This window comes from Podarcis erhardii (assembly GCF_964252035.2).
Source record: "Podarcis erhardii genome assembly, chromosome: 7".
NCBI lineage: Eukaryota > Metazoa > Chordata > Lepidosauria > Squamata > Lacertidae > Podarcis > Podarcis erhardii.
In genome coordinates this window covers 20399968-20423482 of record NC_138511.1, presented here as the reverse complement: position 1 = coordinate 20423482, position 23515 = coordinate 20399968, and the positions used below count along the sequence as shown (strand labels likewise).

General features: G+C 46.0%; 1 protein-coding gene across 1 annotated transcript in view; it reads right to left on the bottom strand.

Moving 5' to 3' along the window:
• Window positions 1–23515, bottom strand: part of AGRN (agrin) — a 239401-nt gene that overhangs the window by 50627 nt on the left and 165259 nt on the right. Inside the window, 6 exon segments of the mRNA XM_081870652.1 lie at window positions 4920–5027; window positions 5228–5333; window positions 6657–6802; window positions 13504–13704; window positions 15784–15978; window positions 22471–22692. Of these exon segments, the coding sequence (XP_081726778.1) occupies window positions 4920–5027; window positions 5228–5333; window positions 6657–6802; window positions 13504–13704; window positions 15784–15978; window positions 22471–22692 (978 nt within the window).

Sequence of the window (23515 nt, the reverse complement as noted above, 5' to 3'; positions counted from 1 at the left end):
GGTCCAACCCTCTGTCTGTTCCTCTATGGGAGCAGGTACAAGTACATTGGTTCCTGGGCAGATATAGGCAGATAATCCATTCCCCTTGAAGCTGCTCACTCTTGAGGCAAGCCGGAAAGAGATTCTTGGACAAACCAAAGTGGCTTATGTGACGCTGAATGTTTTCCTTCCATTGCAGGAAAACACTAGAGGGGGGGAAATTATTGCAGAAGCTGGCCGCAGGGAATAAATCTGAGTCCTGCAGCACAGTTTTCAGGCCGGTGATTACATCTTGATTTATACCCCCTGCTGTGGACGCAAGGGCATGAGCGAGACACAAGTTAAAGAGAGGTTTGATTCAAGACACAGCAGATAAACTTTAGGAAGGGGGCGCAAATGGAGCTGGCTTGACAAATGGGGAAGTGATGCCTAACACCATGAGCAATAGGTATGAGTGACTGAAAACTGGGTTGCTCTGAACCTGATGATCATTGCTTTTCCTCTTGTCCTTTCTAGGGCTCTAAGATCTCACAACACAACACCTGGATGTTTTTAAGCTCACCTTCACAGCTGTGGGAATTCCAAGCCTAGAGGACTGTCACTGCCCCTTTCCCCACACTCCATCCCACCTTCCATGAAGGCAGAAGATCTCAAGGTGGGGAAGTCCTATGCTAGTTTCTGCAAACAGGAAAATAGGAAGATGTCTTATACTGAATCAGACTATTGGCCCATCTAGCTCAGTACTGTCTACACTGACTGGCAGTGGCTGTCTAGGGTTTTAAGAAAAGGAATCATTCTCAGCCCTACCTGGAGATGATGGTGTCTGAATGTGGGACTTTCTGCACCCAAAGCAGGTGCTGTACCATAGACCTATGGATACTCGTATGGTTAGGGACCTGCCTTATGCTGTGTCAGATTTTGGGGCAATCTAGCTCAGTACTGTCTACACTAACTGGCAGCAGCTCTGCAGGGTTTCAGACTGGGTCCTCTCCCAGCCCTACCTGGAGATGCCAAGGATTGAACCTGGGACCTTCTGCACAAGAAGCAGATGCTCTAACCACTAAGCTATGGCCTTTCCGTGTAATATGCAAACCACGGGGACACAGAAGAAATGCACAGGCCTGATGGCATGTAGCACCACACACTGGCCATCACAAGGACCATCATCACCTGAAAAACCAGTAATAATTAATAAAAATGATGAAATAGAGCAGGGGCAGCCAGCTTGTTGACCTCCAGGTGTTGCTGGAGCTATAGCTCCCATCATATTTGACCTCTGGTTATGCCGACTGGGGCAGATGGAAGTCAGAGTCAAGCAACAAGCAGAGGGCATTGCACTGGCTATCCCTGATCAAGAGCAATGGCTTTCGAACGGTGTCCTGCAGACGCCTGGGATTCTGTGGATGTTCCTCAATTAAGTGATCAATTACAGCGGAAAAGCTTCCTTGAAAAAGAACTCTCACCCTCCTACTGCCAATCATCTCCTAAGCCACGTTGCTAATCCTTATTATGTTCTGGGCACGTTCTAGTTCATGCAGGGTGAAAAGTGAGGCTTGACAAGCCTGGCCGGAGTCTGATGTCAACGCAGTCTGCAGCCTGGAACACTCCCCACAATGCCTCTGCCATACCCTGCACTTTTTGTGGCAGGTTATGGTGAAGGCTTCTTAGAGCCAACAAGTTTTTAAATGGCTGCTTCACAGACACCTAGCTTTGCAACTCTCACAGAGACATGCCGTATAAGGTGCATGCAGGAGCCGGGCCCTGTGACCAGTAGGGCTTCGCAGGACTGGGGCCTTCCTAAGTTTGTTCTAGAGAGGCAAGGCGCGGCCACACAGGTGAGGCTGCTTGGTAACTCACTGCACCTGGTGGCAAGAGCCGGGAAGGGATATAAGGTCAGCATTTCCCTTCAGCTCTTTGCCACAGCAACACGTTTCCTGCCTTGCTGCATTTGGCTTCTTGCTTCCTGATCCTCAGACCTTGGCTTCCTGACTCCCCGCTTCCTGACCCTCAGACCCCTGGCTTCTGGACTCTTGCTCCTGCTCCCACCCTGCCATCTTGCCCCCAGTCCCGATGTCCTCAGCCAGGACTTCAATCGCCCATAGACCGGACCGTGACAGTAGGTCTGCCTTATTATCCCAATATTGCACATTAAGGTGGGTGGCATGGTATGGAGCGGTGCAAGATAATGCATTGCTGGAACCCATCTGGTGCATCAGAACATAAGGAGAGCTAGCTGGATCAGGCCAGCAGCCCGCCTGGTCCTCTTCTCGCAATGGCCAACTAGATACCCATTATGGGAGACCTGCAAGCAGGACTTGAGAGCAAGAGTCCTCTCTCCTCCCTTGCAATTCCCAGCGACTGGCATTCAAAAGCATATTGCTTCTGACAGGGGAGGTAGAATGAAGCCATCATGGTTAGCAGCTACTGACAGCCTTGTCCTCCATGAATTTATATACAGTGGTACCTCGCAAGACGAAAAACGCGCAAGACGAAAGAGTTTTCCGTTTTTTGAGTCGTTCCGCAAGACGAATTTCCCTATGGGCTTGCTTCGCAAGACGAAACGTCTTGCGAGTTCTTGCGAGTTTGTTTCCTTTTTCTTAAAGCCGCTAATAGTCGTGCTTCGCAAGACGAAAAAAACGCAAGATGAAGAGACTCGCGGAACGGATTAATTTTGTCTTGCGAGGCACCACTGTAATCCTCTTTTAAAGCCATCCAAGTTTGTGGCCATCACTCATGGCAGCAAATTCCAAAGGGGAAAGGACTTTCTTTGGTCTCTCCTGAAATCTTCCAATATTCTGCTTCATTCCTTGAGTTCTAGCATTATATGAGAGAGGGGGGAAACCTTTTCTCTCTAATATATATATATATATATATATATATGTATATAATTTCTGTTTTACAATTTAAAGTACTCATTTTTACATCCTTAAGATATTGATGACTTCCTTTCTTCGGTTCATTTTACATATCATAAATCCCCGTATATTTTACAGAAACTATACCATTCAGTATTCCATTATTACATCCATCGTAACTTATTTACACTGTTGAATTTATCTTAATGCTGCCAGCGTTTTCAGCTGTACAGTTATTTCTCATATATTCAATAAACGTTTTCCAATCTTCTCTAAAAGTATGTTCTTCTTGTTCTCTTATTCTATATGTTAAGTCTGCAAGCTGTGTATATTCTGTCAACTTAAGTTGCCACTCTTCTTTGGTTGGGACCTCGCTCATTTTCCATTTTTTGACACCAGGGAATTTCAGCCTGAACCCAACAGAAAGGACTCTGGTTTTGGGGGGGAAGTACTTTTAAACATTTTCTTCCATTCATTATGGATCATTTGCCAATACTCCTTTCATATGTGGTGGACTTGTAAAAAACGTTCCCCGAACCTCTTTGCATCTCCTGGAGATGCAAACAGGGAAAACCTTTTCTCTGTCCACTTTCTCCGTGCCATGCAGAATTCTGCACATCTCTATCTTCATGTCTTCTCATACAAATCTTTGCTCTAAACCAAAAATAGAAGAAGCAGCTCCAAATGTCATAACCTTTCTTTGTAGAGGAGTTGCTCCACCCCGCGGATCATTCTGCTCGCCCTTTTCTGAACCTTAATAGCAGAGATGAGGCCCAAATCATGGCTCAGTCTCTTAGTGGCTACATTGCATAAGCAGTCAGTGTGGCACCATGAGAGAAGCCAGCCAGCCCCTCCCCGCTGCCCACCCTTACGGGTGACCTCTGTGACTCCACAGCCCAGGAGCTCCCGAGCGATTAAAGCTGCTTTCAGAACGCTTCCTCTTATTAAATTATATGGCGCATGAAATGATTCTACATCCCCAATCAAGACTGCCTCATCTCGGCACGCTCGCCTACGATGGCCACAGACCAGCCGATGCCCTAATGGATACCCGTGAACCAGCTGGCTGTCAGCCTCAGCTGTTAAAAATGTTGCTAATGCTTTCTCATCTCGTTAGGTTAAAGAGCCGTCTCCGGCTAATTATTTTATAAAATATTAATAAAACCTTCGTGGATGTGGCCGGCTGCGGTGAAGAGGAAGAGGGCCCTGCAATTGGGATGCACGCAGTTTAAAACACTGGGCACATTCTGAGGTTATAGGAAAGGGAGGGGGCCAAGGCAATGAATGCACACATCACCCCCTCTAATGGCAAACTCAGACAATGAGCGCCTGCAGGAATGTGCTCAGAATGGGACTACAAATCCAGAGTTCTCCCTCTGTGCCTGCCATCTTCAGGCACAAGAGGCGAGCAGGTTGTGCTCAGCATCATCCCCCGGGATTGGCAGATCTCTGGACTGGACAGGCTTGATGTAAATATCAGGATCTAGTCTCCTGCTTTTGCCTGAGCTCCAAGCAAGATCTTCTGCCTCCTGCAATCAGCTCCTTCTGCATTAGAGGTGCTGCTTTTGAATTATGATGCTGGAGGAGACTCTTGAGAGTCCCATGGACTGCAAGAAGATCAAACCTATCCATTCTTAAGGAAATCAGCCCTGAGTGCTCACTGGAAGGACAGATCTTGAAGCTGAGGCTCCAATACTTTGACTACCTCATGAGAAGAGAAGACTCCCTGGAAAAGATCCTGATGCTGGGAAAGATGGAAGGCACAAGGAGAAGGGGACGACAGAGGACGAGATGGTTGGACAGTGTTCTCGAAGCTACTAACATGAGTTTGACCAAACTGCGGGAGGCCGTGGAAGACAGGAGTGCCTGGCATGCTCTGGTCCAGGGGGTCATGAAGAGTCAGACACGACTAAACAACTAAACAACAACAACAACTTCAGATCCAGCTCTAGGTATGACTGCCTGTGATCACTCCCTGGCCTTAGAAAGCTATTTCTTCAGCTCGGGGAAGCCCCATGGCAACGGTGTTTAACATCCCCACTGACACAGGACAAAAGAAGAAAATGAAGTACATATTTAACTCACTGGGGCAGCCTGCAGAGCCAACACCAAGAGCCAAGGTCACATTGTCTGGGCAGCATCCATAAACGGTCTGGCTGCAGTGGAGGAGTGGAGGAGGTAGGATTGTGGTTCCTATGGAGAAAACAAAAAACAAAAATACACAGGTTAGAAATGATAGGAGTTGGGAGTCCAACAACTCATGGAGGGCCATGGGTTTCCCATCCCTGATCTAGGGAGGTGGGCGGGGAGTAAACAAGAGGATGAGATGCCAGCGCAGGACAAAGGGATGTGGGTTGACTGAAAGCTTTGCCAGACCCCCATGAGAGGTTTACCTCGGCAGCCGCCCTGACCCGTCACATAGATATCCTGTCGCTTTTCGCAGCGTGTCTTTTTGAGTTCGCACTCATTAGCGTAGGTCACACCATCAGAGCCACATACCTGCAGGGAAGAGAAAGAGGAGGTAACTCCATCTTCTTCTGTTGTACACCCAAGACAGGCTTAGAAAGTTACCAAGGGCAGAGGGTGTGCCTTGGAAGGAAGCATCACTTTATGCTTAGGCTTGCGCCCACACCGGATCATTTTTTAAAAATCATTTTTATTAATATTTATAATGTAATCCATACCGCTTGACCATTCCTAGAGAAATACAAGGCACCAAACGCGCCCAACCCTCCGAACAAAGGTACAACTCAGTACAAATAAACACAGCACATATTACAGGTAGAAGGAAAACAGACGATCTTCCAATAAAATGGAAGAGAAAAAAAAGTACTGTGTTTTTCGTTCTATAGGACGCACCGGACCATAGGATGCACCTTGTTTTAGAGGGGGAGAACAAGGGGGGGAAAAATCTCCCCCTCTCTGCTCAGCGCCCCTTCAGCGAAGCGGCAGGAGTCTTGCTCTCCTGGCTTCAGTGAAAGGAACCTGAAGTCTGCGGAGCGCAGTGGGAACTCGCCCAGCGCTCCGAAGGCTTCGCGTTGCTTTCACTGAAGCCTGGAGAGCGAGAGGGGTCGGTGCGCTCTCCAAGCTTCAGCGAAAGCAACGCGAAGCCTCCGGGGCGTGGAGGGAGCGCTCCCTCTGTGTTTCGGAGGCTTCGCGTTGCTATCGCTGAAGCCAAGGAGCCTGCATTCGCTCCATAGGACGCATACACATTTCCCCTTAGTTTTTGGAGGGGGGGAAAGTGCGTCCTATAGAGCGAAAAATACGGTATGTAATCAAACCAACTTGAAAATGTTCTAAGCTGCTGTAAGACCATCACTGTCCGCTGTATTCACATATAAAATAAAAGAAAATCAATCTGCCGCAAATGTGCCCTTTATTTTATTTTATTTTATTTAAAAAATAATATTTATTAAGAGTTTAAAGATTACAAAAGGAATTAAACAAATCAATATGATACAATACAAAAACAGAAACAAAAACACTACATAAAACATTGAATTAACAAAACAAAACAAGAACAATTAAAAACACTTCCAATATTTTCAAGCTTATCTTTCATTCACTTGTTTCATTGACTTCCTCACGCCTCCCTTTTCGTATTCCACTTCAATTAACTGTTTCACCAATTCCTTTCACACCCCAGCCCTTGTCTCTTGCTACCTTCATCTTCTTCCATGATTCTACCATGTTACCTTTTCACTTGCCTTTTCTACAAACTAAGTAGCCCCAAATGCTGCAATAATACCCCGAGTTGTTTACAAAAACCCTGCCATGGGTGATTAGCTAGGCTTAAGGACAGCATGGGCTCTCAACACCTACTGGATTCCTTGGCACAGCTCCACAGGTATAGTCACACACACAGCGGTCATCTTCCACATCCTCATCCCACGAGCCACCGTATTGTCGGCAGCTGTCCCGGTCACACTCGCTGGCGTCCCCAGAGCCAGATCCTCCTGACCCACATTCTGCCCAAGGAAAGAAAAGCAGAGTAAAAAAATACAGTTCCCTACATAAACGCTGCCTTAATCAGGACTGTGTTGTCCTCATTTATGTGATCCCACCACACGTGTGTGGAATTTAGCATTCAGTGAACTTATAGTCTTATTCTTATTATATTTAAGCACTGGAGCAATCGCAGCAGATTAATTGCATGTGTTTCCGTTGGTAAATCAATTAACTTAGTGGTTAGGTACTGGCGGCGCAGGTTTGAGTCATGCATCATTGTTCTGTAGCTGTTGTTGTGGGTGGAATTGTTTTTAAACGTTTGTATTGTTTTTATATGTGGAATTGTTTTCCCACTGCTTTCCCAAATGGAACTGGTTTCCCCCCCACTACCTTTCTTATTTTACACTTGTTAATTGTTCTGTTTTGTTGTGCTGTCGAAACCCAGCTTGGGATATTATAGTAATCTAAAAAAATAAACAAATATGTGGAATTTGGTGCTCAAATTCCAGTGCTCATTTAAAACTATAATCAAGTCTTATAGGTATAATACCACTATTGCTCATTTTATTATTAATTATATTTTAGAACTCAAGCATCCTTAGCCAGTTAATTGAACCTTCAGGGAGGAGGCATCTCTATATAGGTAAGAAAGGAACTGTAGCTCACTGACAGAGATTCCATTCCTGAAACCTTGAAGAGCTGCTGCCAGTCAGTGCAGACAATACTGAGCTAGGTGAACCAATAATGAGACTCACCACAAAGCAGCATCCTATGTCTGGACTTGGCTAGAACCTTAGAGGCCTGCTACCAGTCAGAGCAAGAGGTCACTGGGTTGGATAAGCAAGTAATCTTATTATAAGGTAGCATCTCATGCTCTGCGTAGTTCTTTGCTCCTCCTCATGATCCGCAGAGCAAGTTATGCTGAATTTGCAGGGAAAGAGGCATGCAGGAGGTCCCAAGTTCAATCCCAGCTAAAAGGTACAGGCAGCAGCTAATGGGAAAGAAAGACTTATCTCTGCCTGAGATGCTGGAGAACCACCAACATCCAGGGTATACAATTCTGGAGTAAATGGGTCAATAGGCTGCTACAAGGCAGGCTCAAATGATTAATTGGCCCAGGGATGGGAGTGGTAATATCTCAGTAACAGCTCACCTGTTTTGCATGCAGAAGGGCTCAGTTCGTGGGATGCAAAAAGGTCTCTTTCTGCCTGGAACCCTGGAGAGCTGCTGCCACTCAAGAGTTGCTAAGACTGGTCTAGAATGATCATGGGTAGGCAAACTAAGGCCTGGGGGCCGGATCCGGCCCAATTGCCTTCTAAATCTGGCCCATGAACGGTCTGGGAATCAGCGTGTTTTTACATGAGCAGAATGTGTCCTTTTATTTAAAATGCATCTCTGGGTTATTTGTGGGGCATAGGAATTTGTTCATTTCTCCCCCCCCCCAATATAGTCCAGCCCCCCACAAGGTCTGAGGGACAGTTTGCTGACCCCTGGTCTAATTGGACAACAGGTTAGACCTGGGGCAAGGCAGCTTCCTAACCAAACTGAATACCTTTGGAAAATATGGGGCTATGAAATTGTGGTGAAACGTTGGACATTTTTTACCACTTGTGGTAGTCTTGCAAATAAACATTTTGGTTAGAAGTTTTCAATGAAATCAGCAAGATTACTGGTCAAAACGTACAGCCAAACCTGACTAAAGCATTATTATAATCAATCTTTTAGTGTGGTGGAACCTGCACTTTGGGTCTCCCTGTCTAATGGCATCAGGCAGTGTCTTCACTGCACTATTTTCAGTGCCCGCTAAGAACACTTTTTTTTTTTTTTTAGATAACCCTGCCCAATTATCAGTGTTTACTTTATCTCTGGTTTTAATTTTCTGAATGTTTTTTTAATTTTTTTTTTACTAATAATATTATTGTTTTATGCTTTTTGCAAACTGCTTTGAGGGTTTTTTTAAAATAAAAAAATAAACTCGTATATAAATTTCATGGAATAATTAATAAAATAATAAATAATAATTATTAATGAGCTTTGAAGGTTCAGTGAAGAATACACACTTAAAGGATTTAATAATTATGCTAACAGCAGCTGCTGCTAGACTAGTAATTGCAAAACACTGGAAGACTTCTCATCTTAATCTCCTAGGATTCCGATATCAAGAACAATGGCAAATTGTTTTAATGGAAAGCCTCACCTATCAGGTCAGTGCACAAAGGTATGTATCGATGACAGATAAATGGCATATGGTTTGTTACAAATTTATTGAATGTGTGTCATTGTCAAAAGGCACATATTACCCACCCTCCCCGTACATAGGGCTCTATAGAAAACAGTACTTTAGATGAACAGAATTGTCCCAATAAATACTGCTTCGAACATCAACGAGACTGATACATTGCAAACTCTGTGTAATTGGCCATTTGTTTTCTCAACATTGTTATCATATTTAAACTCAATAAAAATACATTTAAAAATCATAAAATTGACTTGCATTCAAACACTAGCCTGGTAGCCATACGTGACAAGGAACTGCATGCAGTAGGCTACTGGAGAAGTGAGCTAGTCAACCATCCGAGTGAGCTAGTCAAGGAGAAAAGCACATTGCCCCCCCTCCTCCACAGCCAGCATAGAAAGACATGGGGCTTTTTCAGGGGGAACGCACAGGAACTCAGTTCCGGCACCTTCAGGTGGGTGCCACTGCTATTCTAAGAGAAAGAGGGAAAAATAGCACTGGAAATACAGGAGGTTACAGCAGGAAGGGTGAAGCTTTTCACTTGCCATCTGCCAAGTTAGTCAAACTACTTTTAACTTTTGCGGAATATAACTCCCACCCACTCCTTTATCCTAGGCCAGGTATCCCCAAACTTGGTCCTCCAGATATTTTGGGACTACAATTCCCATCATCCCTGACCACTGGTCCTGTTAGCTAGGGATTGTGGGAGTTGTAGTCCCAAAACAGCTGGGGGTGGCTGTTCTAGGCCATGCTGGCTGGAGCAGATGGGAGTTGGGAGTCACAACACCTGGAGGGAATTTGGGTTTAATTACTAGGTTAGGCCATCATCCATGTATGATTTGGTTGCTCTGCCACGATTCCTTATAGCCTTCTGCAGACTTTCTGGCTATGGATTTGGAATCCATGCTCAACCATTCTCATTGACACTGGTTGCAGAATTTAATTTTTACATTTCCCTAGGCACAGAGAAATGGACGAATTGCTTTGTTTATTAACTGCAACCACATCCCCACACAGAGCTATTTCAGTATCAAATTCCAAACTTGCATGGCGTGAGGGAGCATCTCCCTAATAAGAGGTCACACAGAGCTGAGTTCCAACTGGTTTTCTCAGCCTTACCTGCATTACTCTTAATTTGCGCCAAATGAAATGCTATTTATTTATTTAAAAATTTTTCAAAGTGCCCCCTCTTCATACTTTCCCCCCTCTTCCTTTTTTTCCTTTTTATTGAGCGATCAAAGGCAGGAAGTTGGCGTTAACACAGAGAATTATTCAAGTGCTTCTCCCAGAGGGACAGCAACTTGGAATTCCATGAGGAGGACTCTTTGATTAAATGCCATCTTCTGCTGCCTGCTCCCTTCCTCAGCCTTTGCCCAACTCTTGGTGAAGTCCCGCCCCGGCTAAATCGCATGCGCAGCATGGTAGAGACGGCTTTGGAACAAGAGGCAAGACTCCCAGAGAGAGCAGATTCTCTTCACTGGCATGGAGAGACACAAAGGCAAGGACTTATCTCTGGGATGGAGAGATGCTGAAACCAACGTCACGGACTCGGGCCCCACCTGCACCTTAAAGCAGCTTTAAACAGTTGTAGCTTCCCCCAAAGAATTCTGGAAACTGTAGTTTGTTAAGGAGTGCTGAGAGTTGTTAAGAGACCCCTTTCCCCCCTCCCAGAGCTACAATTCCCAGAGTGGTTTGACAATCAACCTCTCTTTCCAGGAAACTGTAGGGTCCAGTTTGCCTGGATTCAAACATTTCTAGCAATGACAGTTTTGGATCTGCAAGGTCTGGCACAGGGGTCAGCAAACTTTTTTAGCAGACCTTGGGAAGACGGACTATATTTTTTTTTGGGGGGGGGGGAATGAATGAATTCCTATGCCCCACAAATAACCCAGAGATGCATTTTAAATAAAAGCACACATTCTACTCATGTAAAAACATCAGGCAGGCCCCACAAATAACCCAGAGATGCATTTTAAATAAAAGCACACATTCTACTCATGTAAAAACACGCCGATTCCCAGACTGTCCGTGGGCCAGATTTAGAAGGCGACTGGGCCGGATCCAGCCCCCGGGCTTTAGTTTGCCTACCCACGGACTCTGGCATCTCAAATCTCAGATTTATTTCTTTATTCGCTGGGCTTCCCCATTAACACCCAGCACTCATAGAGATACACTCGTTCTGTCAATGGGTGGGGAAAACTTTTTCAGCCCAAGGATGAAATTTCCTTCTAGGCAACTTTTGGGGCAATAAACCAGTGGGGTGGGTGTGGGTGTGGCCAGAAGCAAAAGTGAGTGTGGAGCGGATTGATAACGATAGGTTGAATCCGGTGCTAGTCCTACTCAGAGTAGACCCATGGGAATTAATGAGCCTTAGTGAGGCGTATCTATTATTATACTCCGCGTAGGGCTAACACTGAATACAACTAAGCAGCAGCAACAAAAAGAAATTATTTATTTAATTTAAATAAAATGATATGCAATTTTACCTCTGTATAGGCTTGTTTCCACCCACACCCACACGCCCTTCTCCAGCCTCCATCCAGGCAAACAAGAAGCATTGTCAGAGTTGTAGGACACATTCTAGCAGGCAAAAGCTTTCAAGGAGGGAGTGTGTGTTTAGGGAAGCTTTTAATGTTTAACAGATCACTGTATTTTAATGCTTTGTTGGAAGCTGCCAAGAATGGCTGGGGAGACCCAGCCAGATGGGTGGGGTATAAATTAATAATAATAATAATAATAATAATAATAATAATAATAATAATATTCTGAGGGCAAGACAGAGAGCCCTGGAGTGGGGACATATATGGTATAGGGGTCTGAGGTTCCTTATCCCTGCCTTCTGCTCTCAAAGTCTCTCCTTTCTCCTTCCTTCACATGCTTTAAAGAGACAGGCTTGAGCTCCTGGCAGTGCCATTCTGGAGCCGAGGCTTGGCCAAATAAGGGCCATGCCTTGCCCTCTTTTCGTCCTAACTTCCTCCCACGGTGATAGGAAAGTGAGAGAGGAACGAGGAAGAGAAGGGGAGAGAAGAGCAGCCGGGTGCTTTCTCCACCCACCTCCCTCCACTCTTTGAAGTGTGAAATTAAAGCACTGATAAACCTCTTTGCCGAGGCCTATTACGTGCAGTCACCTTTCATTATTGGCAGATAAAAAGACAATGAGAAGGAGGGTTATGGGAGGGAAAGGGGGGGGCGGGTGGAAGAGCAGCTTGTGACAGAACCGGGAGGCAGGGAAGCTTAATGAACAGAGAAGCAAAGCAGCTTCCACACGCGCACAGAGTGCACACGTGAGCACACGCACCCCAAACTCAGAGGTGTGCAAGGGGTTGCTAGGCAACAGGAGGAGAGCACACCTGGCCTACAATAGGGCTCAGGTGCAACGAGGGAGGAAGTGAAGGGGTGGGCACAAAGGGAGGGTCAGAACCTCCTCCACAGGCCACACTGTCTGTGCGTAAGAATAAACAGGCAGAAACCTGACGCCAAAAAATATATATGCCAAGTTTCTAAAAACAGATGGGGGAACATTTTGAATACCTCAGGGACACCTTTGCTGCTGACCGTAAAGCCATCGCTTTTTCAGCAAAAGACTTTCAAAGGGAGGCCACAGAATGAAGCCAGGGACCTAGAATCTATCAGAAAGATTCATTCTATTCACACAGTGCTCAGTCTTTTGCTACAAATGCTAAACTGGCAAGGCAAAATTTGGAGTTTATGATCAGTAAGTTTTGTTGTGGGGTGAGGGGACATGTAACAGCCTGCATGGGACAGTATCAATATTTGACCAAGATGACTTGTCTCAGGAATTTAGTAAGGATTTAGTTTCATTTATTCATTCATTCAGCAGATCAAAAGAGAATAATTTTGAATTTCAAGGTCAAATTTAGATTCCAAAGCTCAAGTTTTGAAAATTCAGTAATTTTTCTGAATTTTTGTTTCAGTATTAAACAAGTTCTGGGGCTATGCTTTTCAGAAATGAAAGGAAAATGGATCTACTGGAAAATGTTTTACTTTGAGGTGGGGAACCTCTGGCTTGTGGGTCAAATGAGGCCTGGAACGCATCTCAATTTGGTCCATGATGTCATTTCTCCCAAACCATGCCTACCTGCCCCACACCTGATGATATATGTGATGTCAGGTGCCGAGCAGGAAAGGATGTGGTTACAAAGGAAGATGCAGGAGCTTAAAGTGAGCTTCTGGTTGTTCCTTTGCAAAAAGCGCTTGCTGTCAGTGCCAATCAGCTCATCGGCACTGATAGCAAGCCCTACTGGGATCAGCTGCATAAAGCTGCCCCTGTAAAGGGACTTCAAAGGAGCCTACTAACACCACTGATCAGCAGTTATAATAAGCCCCATTGAATTTGGAGAGATGGGTGGGCCCTGATCACATGTCAAAGCTGGTCCATGGGTGTAGGATCTGCCATGCCAGCCAGATCCAGTTCTCCGCTCCTGCTTACCATCCTGCTGCTGGGAGGAGGGAGAGAAGACTTACCATCCTCACAAGGGCCCGTCCTTGATATCTCAATGTCCTTTTTCTGCTGACAAGCCGCCACCCGCAGCTCGCACGCATTGTCGTAGGTGACACCATTGCTCCCGCACACTCGGGCCAAAGGTTGCTTCTCGCAGCGTGGGCAGATGCACTGCCCACCCACACATATAGCCCCAAAGGAGCACGTCGTAGTCCCACAGGTTTCTAGAGGTGGGAAAAGCCGGGTGGGGTGGGGGGAGAGGAGGAAGAAAAGCAGCTGCATTAGATACTAAGAGAATCATTAGCCTGTGGGGCAAACATGGGAATACAGGAAGCTAGCTGAGTTACACTGTGTCAGACCATTGGCCCATCTAGATTAGTATTGTTTGCACTGATGGGCAATATCTCCCCAAAGTCAGGGGTCCGTTGCAGCCTTGAATATAACATAACATAACATAACATAACATAACATAACATAACATAACATAACATAACATAACATAACATAACATAACATAACATAACATAACATAACATAACATAACATAACATAACATAACATAACATAACATAACATAACATAACATAACATAACATAACATAACATAACATAACATAACATAACATAACATAACATAACATAACATAACATAACATAACATAACATAACATAACATAACATAACATAACATAACATAACATAACATAACATAACATGGAGATGGCAAGTTTTGAACCCAAACCTTCTGCAGACGAATGCGAAACAGATGCTCTACCACTAAGCTTTGTGCTTTGAACTAGTGGGGAAGTAGAAAAAGGATTCTCTTTGGCCCAGCAGCTTAGAGGTTAAATCCACTGCCATCTATGGCATCCTTAGAGCTTGTTTAGGTACATCCAACAGTCTTATCACCACATGCTCAGAAAGTATAAAAGGGGTACCTGAAAGGCGAACATTAATCTGGGAGAGTTGCAGCACCTCCTACTTGGTGGGTGCTGGCCGCCTCTGCCCCAGGCCTGGCTTCAGCACTGGGTAACTGCTGTAGTTCAAATGCCCACTGCTGATGCTCGTCCTGGGCTTAAAAACATGGGAACATGGGTAGCTGCTTTATACAAAGTCAGACCACTAGTCCATCTAGCCTGGTATTGTCTACATTGACTGGCAACAACTTCCCAGGTTTCCAGACGGGGGACGTTCCCAGCCCTGTCTGAGAGATGCCAGGGATTGAATCGGGGGGCCTTCTGCTTCCCTTGCAAAAAAAACCAAACAACAAGCAACAACATTGTTCTGTCATGCTGATGATGCTAGGGAGGACCCCCCCCCCCGCCCGAGGCTGTTTGCAAAAGGCAATTAAAACCATAAAACAACTTTTAAAAAACATAAACAATCCAATTACACGTAGAGATCCCCTTATAAATCTCTTAACTATCTCTGAAGAAATCTTTGCCTTGAGTTTTTTTCCAGCCTGCAAACTCTGCGAGGCAAAAGTCCTTGAGAAATCAAGCTGCTTGTTATCTCGTGCTGACGAGGTGGATATTCAAGTACCCAATCACCCAGCGGCGGCGCTGAGAGTTCGCCGTTCGCTTTATCTGGGAAACCCAAATGAGGGTCCTCTGTTCCTGAGGACTCACAAACCCAGTGCTGCCCCTTAAGGAACTGGTTTAGAGGAGTGTCGTGTTCTCACTGGTGGGATCTCAGTGGCTCTTGCCACCTTAGGGGAAGAGACACAGATCGGTGGCAGAGCATCTGCTTTGCATGCAGAAGGTCTCAGGTTCAATCCCCAGCATCTCCACATAGGGCTGGGGATGTCCTTTGCCCCAAACTCTGGAGGACAATTGCCAGTTAGCATGGACGATACTGATTATCATCATCATCATCATCATCATTATTATTATTATTATTATTATTATTATTTGTTGCTGTTATAACACTATTTTTAATTTTATTATTCATTTGTATACTGCTTCAATGACAAAGGGACTTTTACAGTCTTATTCAGTATAAGGGCAGCTTCCTAGGTTCCTAGAATGCAAGAGTAGGCTGACTGAATGGAAAACTCCTCCATACCAAAAATAACCCCCCAAAATATACATCCGCACATAGAAAAGTAGCACTGCAGGGAGAAGGCTGTGTGCAAACCATTTTCCTTGACACACTTGCTTTTGGTGCGTTTTAATTTCCAGTGGCTTTTGTGAAGGCAGGAGTGTTCCATTACGTGAGACCATGCCTGCAGTCTTAAGTGCTGTGACCCAGGGGTAGGCTGATCACCTCAATGAGAACTAGAGCAAAGAGAGGCAGGGACTCACTGCAGTTGCCTTGTGCCGCCACCTCGATGTTGGTCTGCTGGGTGCAGGCCCGCACGTGGAGTTCGCACTCGTTTCCGTAGGTGTTTCCATCCGTGCCGCAGACCGGCTGAGCAGAGGGGACGCACTCAGTGGGGCAAATGCACCTCCCAGTCTCTGCCTCGCAGATGGCGCCAAACTGACATTTCCCACAATGGTCTAAAAATAAAGGAGAGGGAACTCACTGGTTAAGGAAGGAAGCGTGATGGTCATCCAAACTGTACAGGTCAGTCTCAGGTTATGTGAGGGAATGTCCTATGAAACTCCTACGTAGAAGGCACTGCAAATTGCCCATATGACTGACTGGTAGAAGATCCCCCAGGATCTTTCTCATCACCTGCTAACTGAGATCTTTTTTAACTGGGGTGCCAGGGAATGAACCTGGGACTTTCTCAGGTGCTCTACCTGAGTTGTGGTCCCTTCAGCTTAGTGTCTCAACAATAAAACCAGCAGAGGGCAGTTCAGTACCCCCTTCTTTAACAGCCTCCGTCAAAGCCTCCAGCTGACCCTGAGCACTGTCTTGGCTGGGGATGGAATATGGTAATGGGAGAGCCAGGCAAGCATCTCTTTTTCTTCTCCGTCTTAATGAAGTGTCAGGGCGGTGGTAAAATCCTGCTACAATCTCCCACCCCCACCCCTACCCCCCTCTTCAGCTCAGTTCAGTGCAGCCGGCACAGAGGGAGGCTGACCCCCAAGGAAGGGGAAGAGAGGGGCGCTCAGAGACAGAGGGGTGACAACCAGCCATTAAATCTGTCAAAGCCAAGAGCCAGAGCCACAAAATGTCATGCGAGCGCCGTGTGCTGTTGTAAGCTTCTAAACAGGGGAGGCAGGAGGGAGTGCCAGGTCGGGCACACTTATAAAGCTGTATTAAGCCACAAGCTCGTATCAAGAAGAAAGCACAACTGCAAATCAGCAGCTGTGGAAGGGACCTTCCAGATCTACTAGAGAAATGTGGAGATTTGCAATTTGCTGGTACTCACGGGGTCCACTCTCATGTGGTTCTGTCATTAAAGCAGGTCCCTGCAATCTGTCTGGCCCACCTTGCAAATCTTCACACACACACACACACACACACACCCCCTCCTAACTTGATTGGGAGCTGCAAAAGTGACCAAGGGGGTGGGGGCAGGGTTGTCAAGGCCATGGCAAATGCCTATGGGTCATGAATAAAAATGCCATATTTCCTACTGGGAAAACACAAGTCTTGGATTTTTGATGCTTACTTCAAAGACAAATATCAGTTTGGGTTGGGTTGGCTTAGATTAAAGGGAGACGTGTTAGTTTGTGGAGGAGGGAGAGCTTGGCTTGATTTGAGCCTCACCCAACACTAGCCATGGGATAGCACAGTCGATAGAGCATGAGACTCTTAATCTCAGGGTCATGGGTCCAAGGGTGTTGGACTAGATGACCCTGGTGGTCCCTTCTAACTCTACAATTCTCTGATTCTTAGATGGCTGGTGTTCACTGGGACTGATGGGGCAGGAGACAGGCAGCCCAAACAGTGGTTGAAGCCAGAGTCAATGCCAATGATAGGTGGAATCAACTAATTCTAGGTTTGTCCCCATCCTTTTCCTCCCTGCTGAGTTCTACAAGGGCAACACTGAGACTAAGGTGTATATAAGCCATTCATCTGAGACATGGGGTACCACTAACTGTGATTTCCACAAATACCATAGTGATCAGGCAGGGTTATAAGGGATTAGGTGGTCCTTGAGGTATCCTGGACCCAAGTTGTTAAGGGCCTTGTAAATGAATCCAGGAACCTTGAAGCTGTCCAGGTAGCATATGGGCCGCCAATGCATGCTTTTGAGTATGGGAGTTATGTGCTGGCAATGGTCTGTCCCCATCAACCATCTAGCCCCAGAATTTTGCACTAGCTGGAGTCTCCAGACCCTGCCCAAGGGTAGCCCCACATAGATTGCACTGCAATAATCAAATCTTGAGGTTACCAATGCATTAATCTCAATGGCCAGACTCATTAGCAGGGCTTCAAGCATACCCTGGTTATACTGATGACTGGTGCTGTGAATGCAATATGTAGAACAGAGAGATGCCCTACTCCCCCCCAAACCATCATGGACACGAACTAGCAAGCTATGGTTTGTCTGCCATGCATTCCGAGGCAGGTGCCTTCTCTTCACGTTGTCGGGGCTGAGCCATAAGTCACTGGTAAGCCTAGTGAGAGCCAGAAGTTTGCTTCAGGAACCAGGCCATGTGTTACTGTCATGGGTCAAGAGTGTCACCACCCCGGTGAAAAGTTATAGTCTGAATGGGAAGCCCTTCATAGTCCTTCCTGCTGAGATGTCAGGAGCCACACTGAGGCTAAAACCAGGAACCTTGAACTCTCTGTGAAATTGCCCCTTGGGGCGAGTCACTCAAACCACAGATTGGAGCCTCCTTTGGGCAGGAGAAGTAGGTGGAAGTTTCCTGTTTGGGGAGGAATGCCTTCCCCCTGCCCAGGTGAGGTTTGTCTCCCTCCCACATTATTAACCATCAGGAGGAATATCTGAAAGCATCCCTGAAATACCCCATTCTGGAAAACCTTTACATTATTAGGATATGTGATGGCTTTAAAGTGTGTTTAGATGCTCTTACAAGTGTTGAAATGTTTTTAACACATTCTTGTTTTATTTCTTCTATTTTTAATTGTGCTGTTTTCTGCTTTGCTGCTTGACACCCTCAGCTCCTTTAGAGAGGAAGGACAGGATAGAAATTTAGTAAGTAAAGTAATTATCAGGCTGTAGTTCACCGTAAATTGCCTAACCCTGTATGTCCCAAGTCAGTCGCCAAAATCATCTGGAGAAGTGCCCCCCCCCCCCCGCACATAGACAAGAAACACAACTCCTGTCAACAAGGAGCTGTGTCTTCAATGCCATGGGCCCAACACTGTGGAACTCCCTCCCACTAGATGTCAAGATAGTGGAAGCTTCAGTGCCTGGCTGAAATCATTTTATTTCAGAAGGTCTCTGCATCATGAAAGCTTCTCTGGTGTTTTAACACCCACCCACCCCCGATTTCTGGGACAAAAATTTTAAAGACTTCTAAATTTTGAGGTTTAATTTATGTGTCGAATTTTGTACATGGTAGATTTTTATCACAGCAAGCCTCTTTAAGGCCTAGATGGTGAAAAGTGGGATATACATTCTCAAAATAAATAAATGATGAAAATAATGGTTAGGCGCAGAATGCTGAACTAGACAAGGCTATTGCCTTGATCCAGCAAAGCTAATTTTATCCACTATAGCACCCCTTCCCACACCCCTCCTCCTCCTCCTCTGCATCGAGAGGCATTCACAGACTGCCATTCAAGAGCATCAGTCGGAAAGTGCTTTCGGGACGGAGCGCAGCCAAAGGAGAGTAGTCCACGCCGGGCCCATTAAATCCATGGCGGAGGGTGATGAACACTTTGTGTCTCTCTAAACAGCCTCTACAACCCTGCGGGCTTCTTTCTCTCATTTTAATAGCTTCGCCTTCCTGGGAGCGGATGTATTTACAACATGACACCAATAATTCACGGCTCCTGCCATCTCCTTCTCCCCATCTCCTCGAGCCAATGTGCGTTCACAGCATGGGGCGGACCGGGAAGGGGGAAAGAGGGGTTTGGGAAGGGTAGTTCGTCTTCATAATTCATTCACCAAACCGTACTTCTTTTTAGTGCCCAGAGAAAGAAGAAGAAGGGGAGGGCGGGAGGAGGAATGGATCGCCTGGTTGTTTCTTTGTGAGGTCTCTAACTGGAGCTCCGCTCAGTGGTTTTGCTATTTGGGTTTGGATGGTTGGAGCCTTTATACCTGTTGGCACCTGTCTGACTCGAGAGGCAATGGAGTACACTTCTGGGGGTGAAGTCAAACCTCTGTGTTAGCAGCACTGAAGTGATCACCCCAGGGTAAAAGTCTGGGCAGAGTATATGGAGATCCTGAGCTGTCCAGATGACACGATCTCCCTTTCAGCCTAACGGATGAGGTCCGAAGGAAAGCAGAGTAATATGTTTGGCACCAGCTTGGCTGCAGGAGTTGGCAGAAGGAGACATAGAAGGCACCATGAAACTGTCTTAGGGACTCCAGATTAGTGTGGGGCTTGTTCCTGAGCCTTTTCTCCTTCTGAAGATATCCCACAAGGCAGCAGGGTCTTTATAGAGAAACTAAATTCCTCGCAGTGCCTTGGCTTTAGGCAGCTTCTGATGTTCCGAAGTCGGCCCAGATTCATTATTGCCAGAGCAACACTGATGCAAAGCTGAGATGGTGACATGCACAGCTCCTGCACACTTCCACGAGGGCTCGTGTGGGACACACCCCCAGCGCACCGTGCCCAGCATGTTAACCTGCGCTCTGTGTGTTGCCTGCCAATTTAATTACAGCTTCAAATTGGCAATGTGCTGTCAGCTGCTGCGCATCACCGTACAAGGGCACAACTCAAATGGATGCTCTGGCATGAGGACTACTCCCCCGCCTTCCGCAAATCTCCCTGCCGCACAGATAGTTCACGCTTGGGAAACGGCCTGCTTCCACCGCACATAATCACATGCCATTGCTAGGGCATCAGTGGGAAGCAAATAACATTTCTGAGGGATACAAATTCACCTGCACATCCAGCTCGCCTGCTAAGTAACCATAGCCGCTTTGACTAGCAGCCAAAAAGCAAGCCATTCTGTAACCGTCGCTCAAAGCAGCAGGGCTTTGTTCTGCCTCCCTGTCCACCCCACCGCTTTCTGCTCTTCTAGGATTTAATGCAGTTTGGTTACTGAATGCAAGAGGACACCGGCACAAACGGTTAAGCCAAGGAGTGTCTTTCTGCCAAGGTAAGAGTTTTGAGACACGAAGGCTCCCCTTCTGATGCTTCCCCCCAGCAAACGAGCTCAGCATATCGCTTTTGGAAGGTTTTTCATGTTGGAATGTAACCAAGGCAGATCATTGGTACTGCCTACTCAGATCTCCAAAGGCAGTTATCTTTCCTGGTTCTACCTGGAGATGCCACTAGGGGTTGAACCTGGCGCCTTCTACTGTACCCCCAGCGCTTTTTTTGCTCTTCAGGGGGTACTCAAGGGTACAGAGTACCGGTGCCTTTTTTGTTTAAAAGTGTGGCACTTACTGTAACAACTCCATGGTGAGTATTTTTTCTATTAAAAAACTGAGCTACAGCCCTTCCCTTAAGGCAAAGGAATCTGCCGTACACCAAGTCAAACCATTAGCCTATCTAACTTGGTACTGGCTATGACAACTGGCAGCAGCTCTCCGGAGTTTCAGAGAGGGAGTTTTTCCCAGCCTGACCTGGAGGATCAAGCTCTCCCCCCACTGAGTTATAGCCCTTCCCTATATTGCATGGTTAGTTCAGTCACACATGGTACGCATTATATTGAGGAGGGAGAAACCTCTCAAGGCTCTTTTTCTCAAGGGTGGAAGGACCCAAGGGAGAAATGGACAATGAATGAGGAGCATGGCAATAGGTGGGATTCCACCCTCTTTGGGCTCTTGTGGCAGTTTACTACTACTACTACTAATTTTAACCACAACTTTAAAAATACAACAAAATCATAGTAAGTACAAACAGTCAAGTAAAACCTCAAGCGATTTAAAAACAGAGCAGCAGAAGGCAGCATCATTACCTATACTTTTTCAACCTGATGTGCCAAGGACCCTGAAGGTACATCGTCCTGGATCAGGACGTATCCTCACCCAGCTTTTATAACAGGGATGGGGGAAACCTGTTTTGCTCTTGATGCTGCTGGAAGACCACTCCCATCAGCTCCCAGTGCCAGCACTGTCTCTGTTGTCTTTTTGATTGACTACTGACTTCCAACAAGCCTTTAAAGTTGAGAACACCCCCAGGCTGCCTCTGTATTAGAGTTGTTTTTAATTGTTTTATCACTTGTGGTATTTTATGCATTGTGACCTGCTGCTATTTTTATTGATTACAGTTTAGTAATTATTTATTATCAATGTTAAGAGTGAATTTCCGTTTAATTATTATTTGATGATATTTAATTAATCTGTGTCCTATTTTATTATGATGGATTATTCAACATTACTTAATTAGATATAGGTAATTTTAAGGTTATGTTTTTATTATAACTTTTTTGTATCGGATCAGATTGCTACAAGGTGTGTGATGTTTGTTGTGGCTTCTTCAACTTGTAAACTGCCTTGTATATAGTTATATAGAAAGGCTGTATGCAAAATAAAAGTGAAATGAAAAGGATATAAATTTGATCATCATAATCATCCCTGGCCACTGGCTGTGCTGCCTGGGGCAAAAAAATTGAGAAACCAGCAGGCACCACCAGAGACTGAGGACCACTATTAATTTTTTATCCATTCTTAGCGGGTGACCTTAGGCCAGTGACTGTAGGGCTATTATCATCATCACTGTTGTTGTTACTATTATTATCCTTGAAGTTAGATTACTGCAATGCACTCTATGTGGAGCCGTCCTTGGGTGGTTTTTTTATGTTGAGTGGAATATAAGTAAGTAAATAGATACAACAATGTATAAAAACATATATTAAAAACAGTTATATAAAAAACAGTAAAAACCAACTGCACATATAAAAAACTATTTCATATGTAGAAACGATTTCAAATCCAATACATGTACAGATCTGGATGAAAATCTCCCACTCTGGAGGCTAAAAAACCCATCCCCTGGTTATAAACTCACCACAAGAGCCCTTGTGTTTCACCCTAATCTCCTTCCGGAGGGCGCAAGCCATGGCGTCGAGCTCACAGGGGTTGCCATAGGTGAGGCCATCACTGCCACAGACCGGGTCGTAGATGCTCTGGCACACTTGCTGGCATTCGCACACCGCTTCCTGGTTCTTCACCACGCAGGTAGCCCCGAAAGTGCACTCAACACTCAGGCAGGGGCTAGGCGTGCCAAGATCTGGATTGAGAAGTAGGGAGAGAAAGCAAAGCTTGTTAAGTGTTTCGCTCACCTACAAATCTTCTGCTCGGACGCAGTAGGTGAGGGAGGTTCTCCATCTCCAAGTGTATGGATTGAATGGGTGGAATATGGTTTGCATCCAATGCAGCACTCAGTTAAAAATTACCGTATTTTTCACTCTATAGGACACACTTTCCCCCCTCCAAAAATTAAGGGGAAATGTGTGTGCGTCCTATGGAGCGAATGCAGGCTCCTTGGCTTCAGCAATAGCAACGCGAAGCCTCCGAAGCGCAGAGGGAGCGCTCCCTCCGCACTCCGGAGGCTTCGAGTTGCTTTCGCTGATGCCTGGAGAGCGAGAGGGGTTGGTCGCACAGACCCCTCTCACTCTCCAGGCTTCAGGGATAGCCACCTGAAGCCTTCAGAGCGCAGTGCGAGTTCCCGCTGCGCTCCGCAGCCTTCAGGTTCCTTTTGCTGAAGCTAGGAGAGCAAAACTCTCCTGGCTTCAGCAAAAGGAACCCGAAGCCTGCGGAGCGCAGCGGGAACTCGTGCTGTGCTCCGAAGGTTTCAGGGATCTTTGAGGCTGGCGGTGGCGGAAAGCAGCGCTTCCCCCCACTACCAGCCCCACAAGCTCGGGGAGCGCTGAGGAGAGGGAGAGCATTTTTTTTCTTGTTCTCCCCCTCTTAAACAAGGTGCGTCCTATGGTCGGGTGCGTCCTATAGAGCGAAAAATACGGTACTTAGCTTATAACTTGTGCTACTGGCGAAACGTTTATGTCAGAGGAACACCGCTGTGCGAAAATGCCTAAGCAAGTCGGTGGTAACTT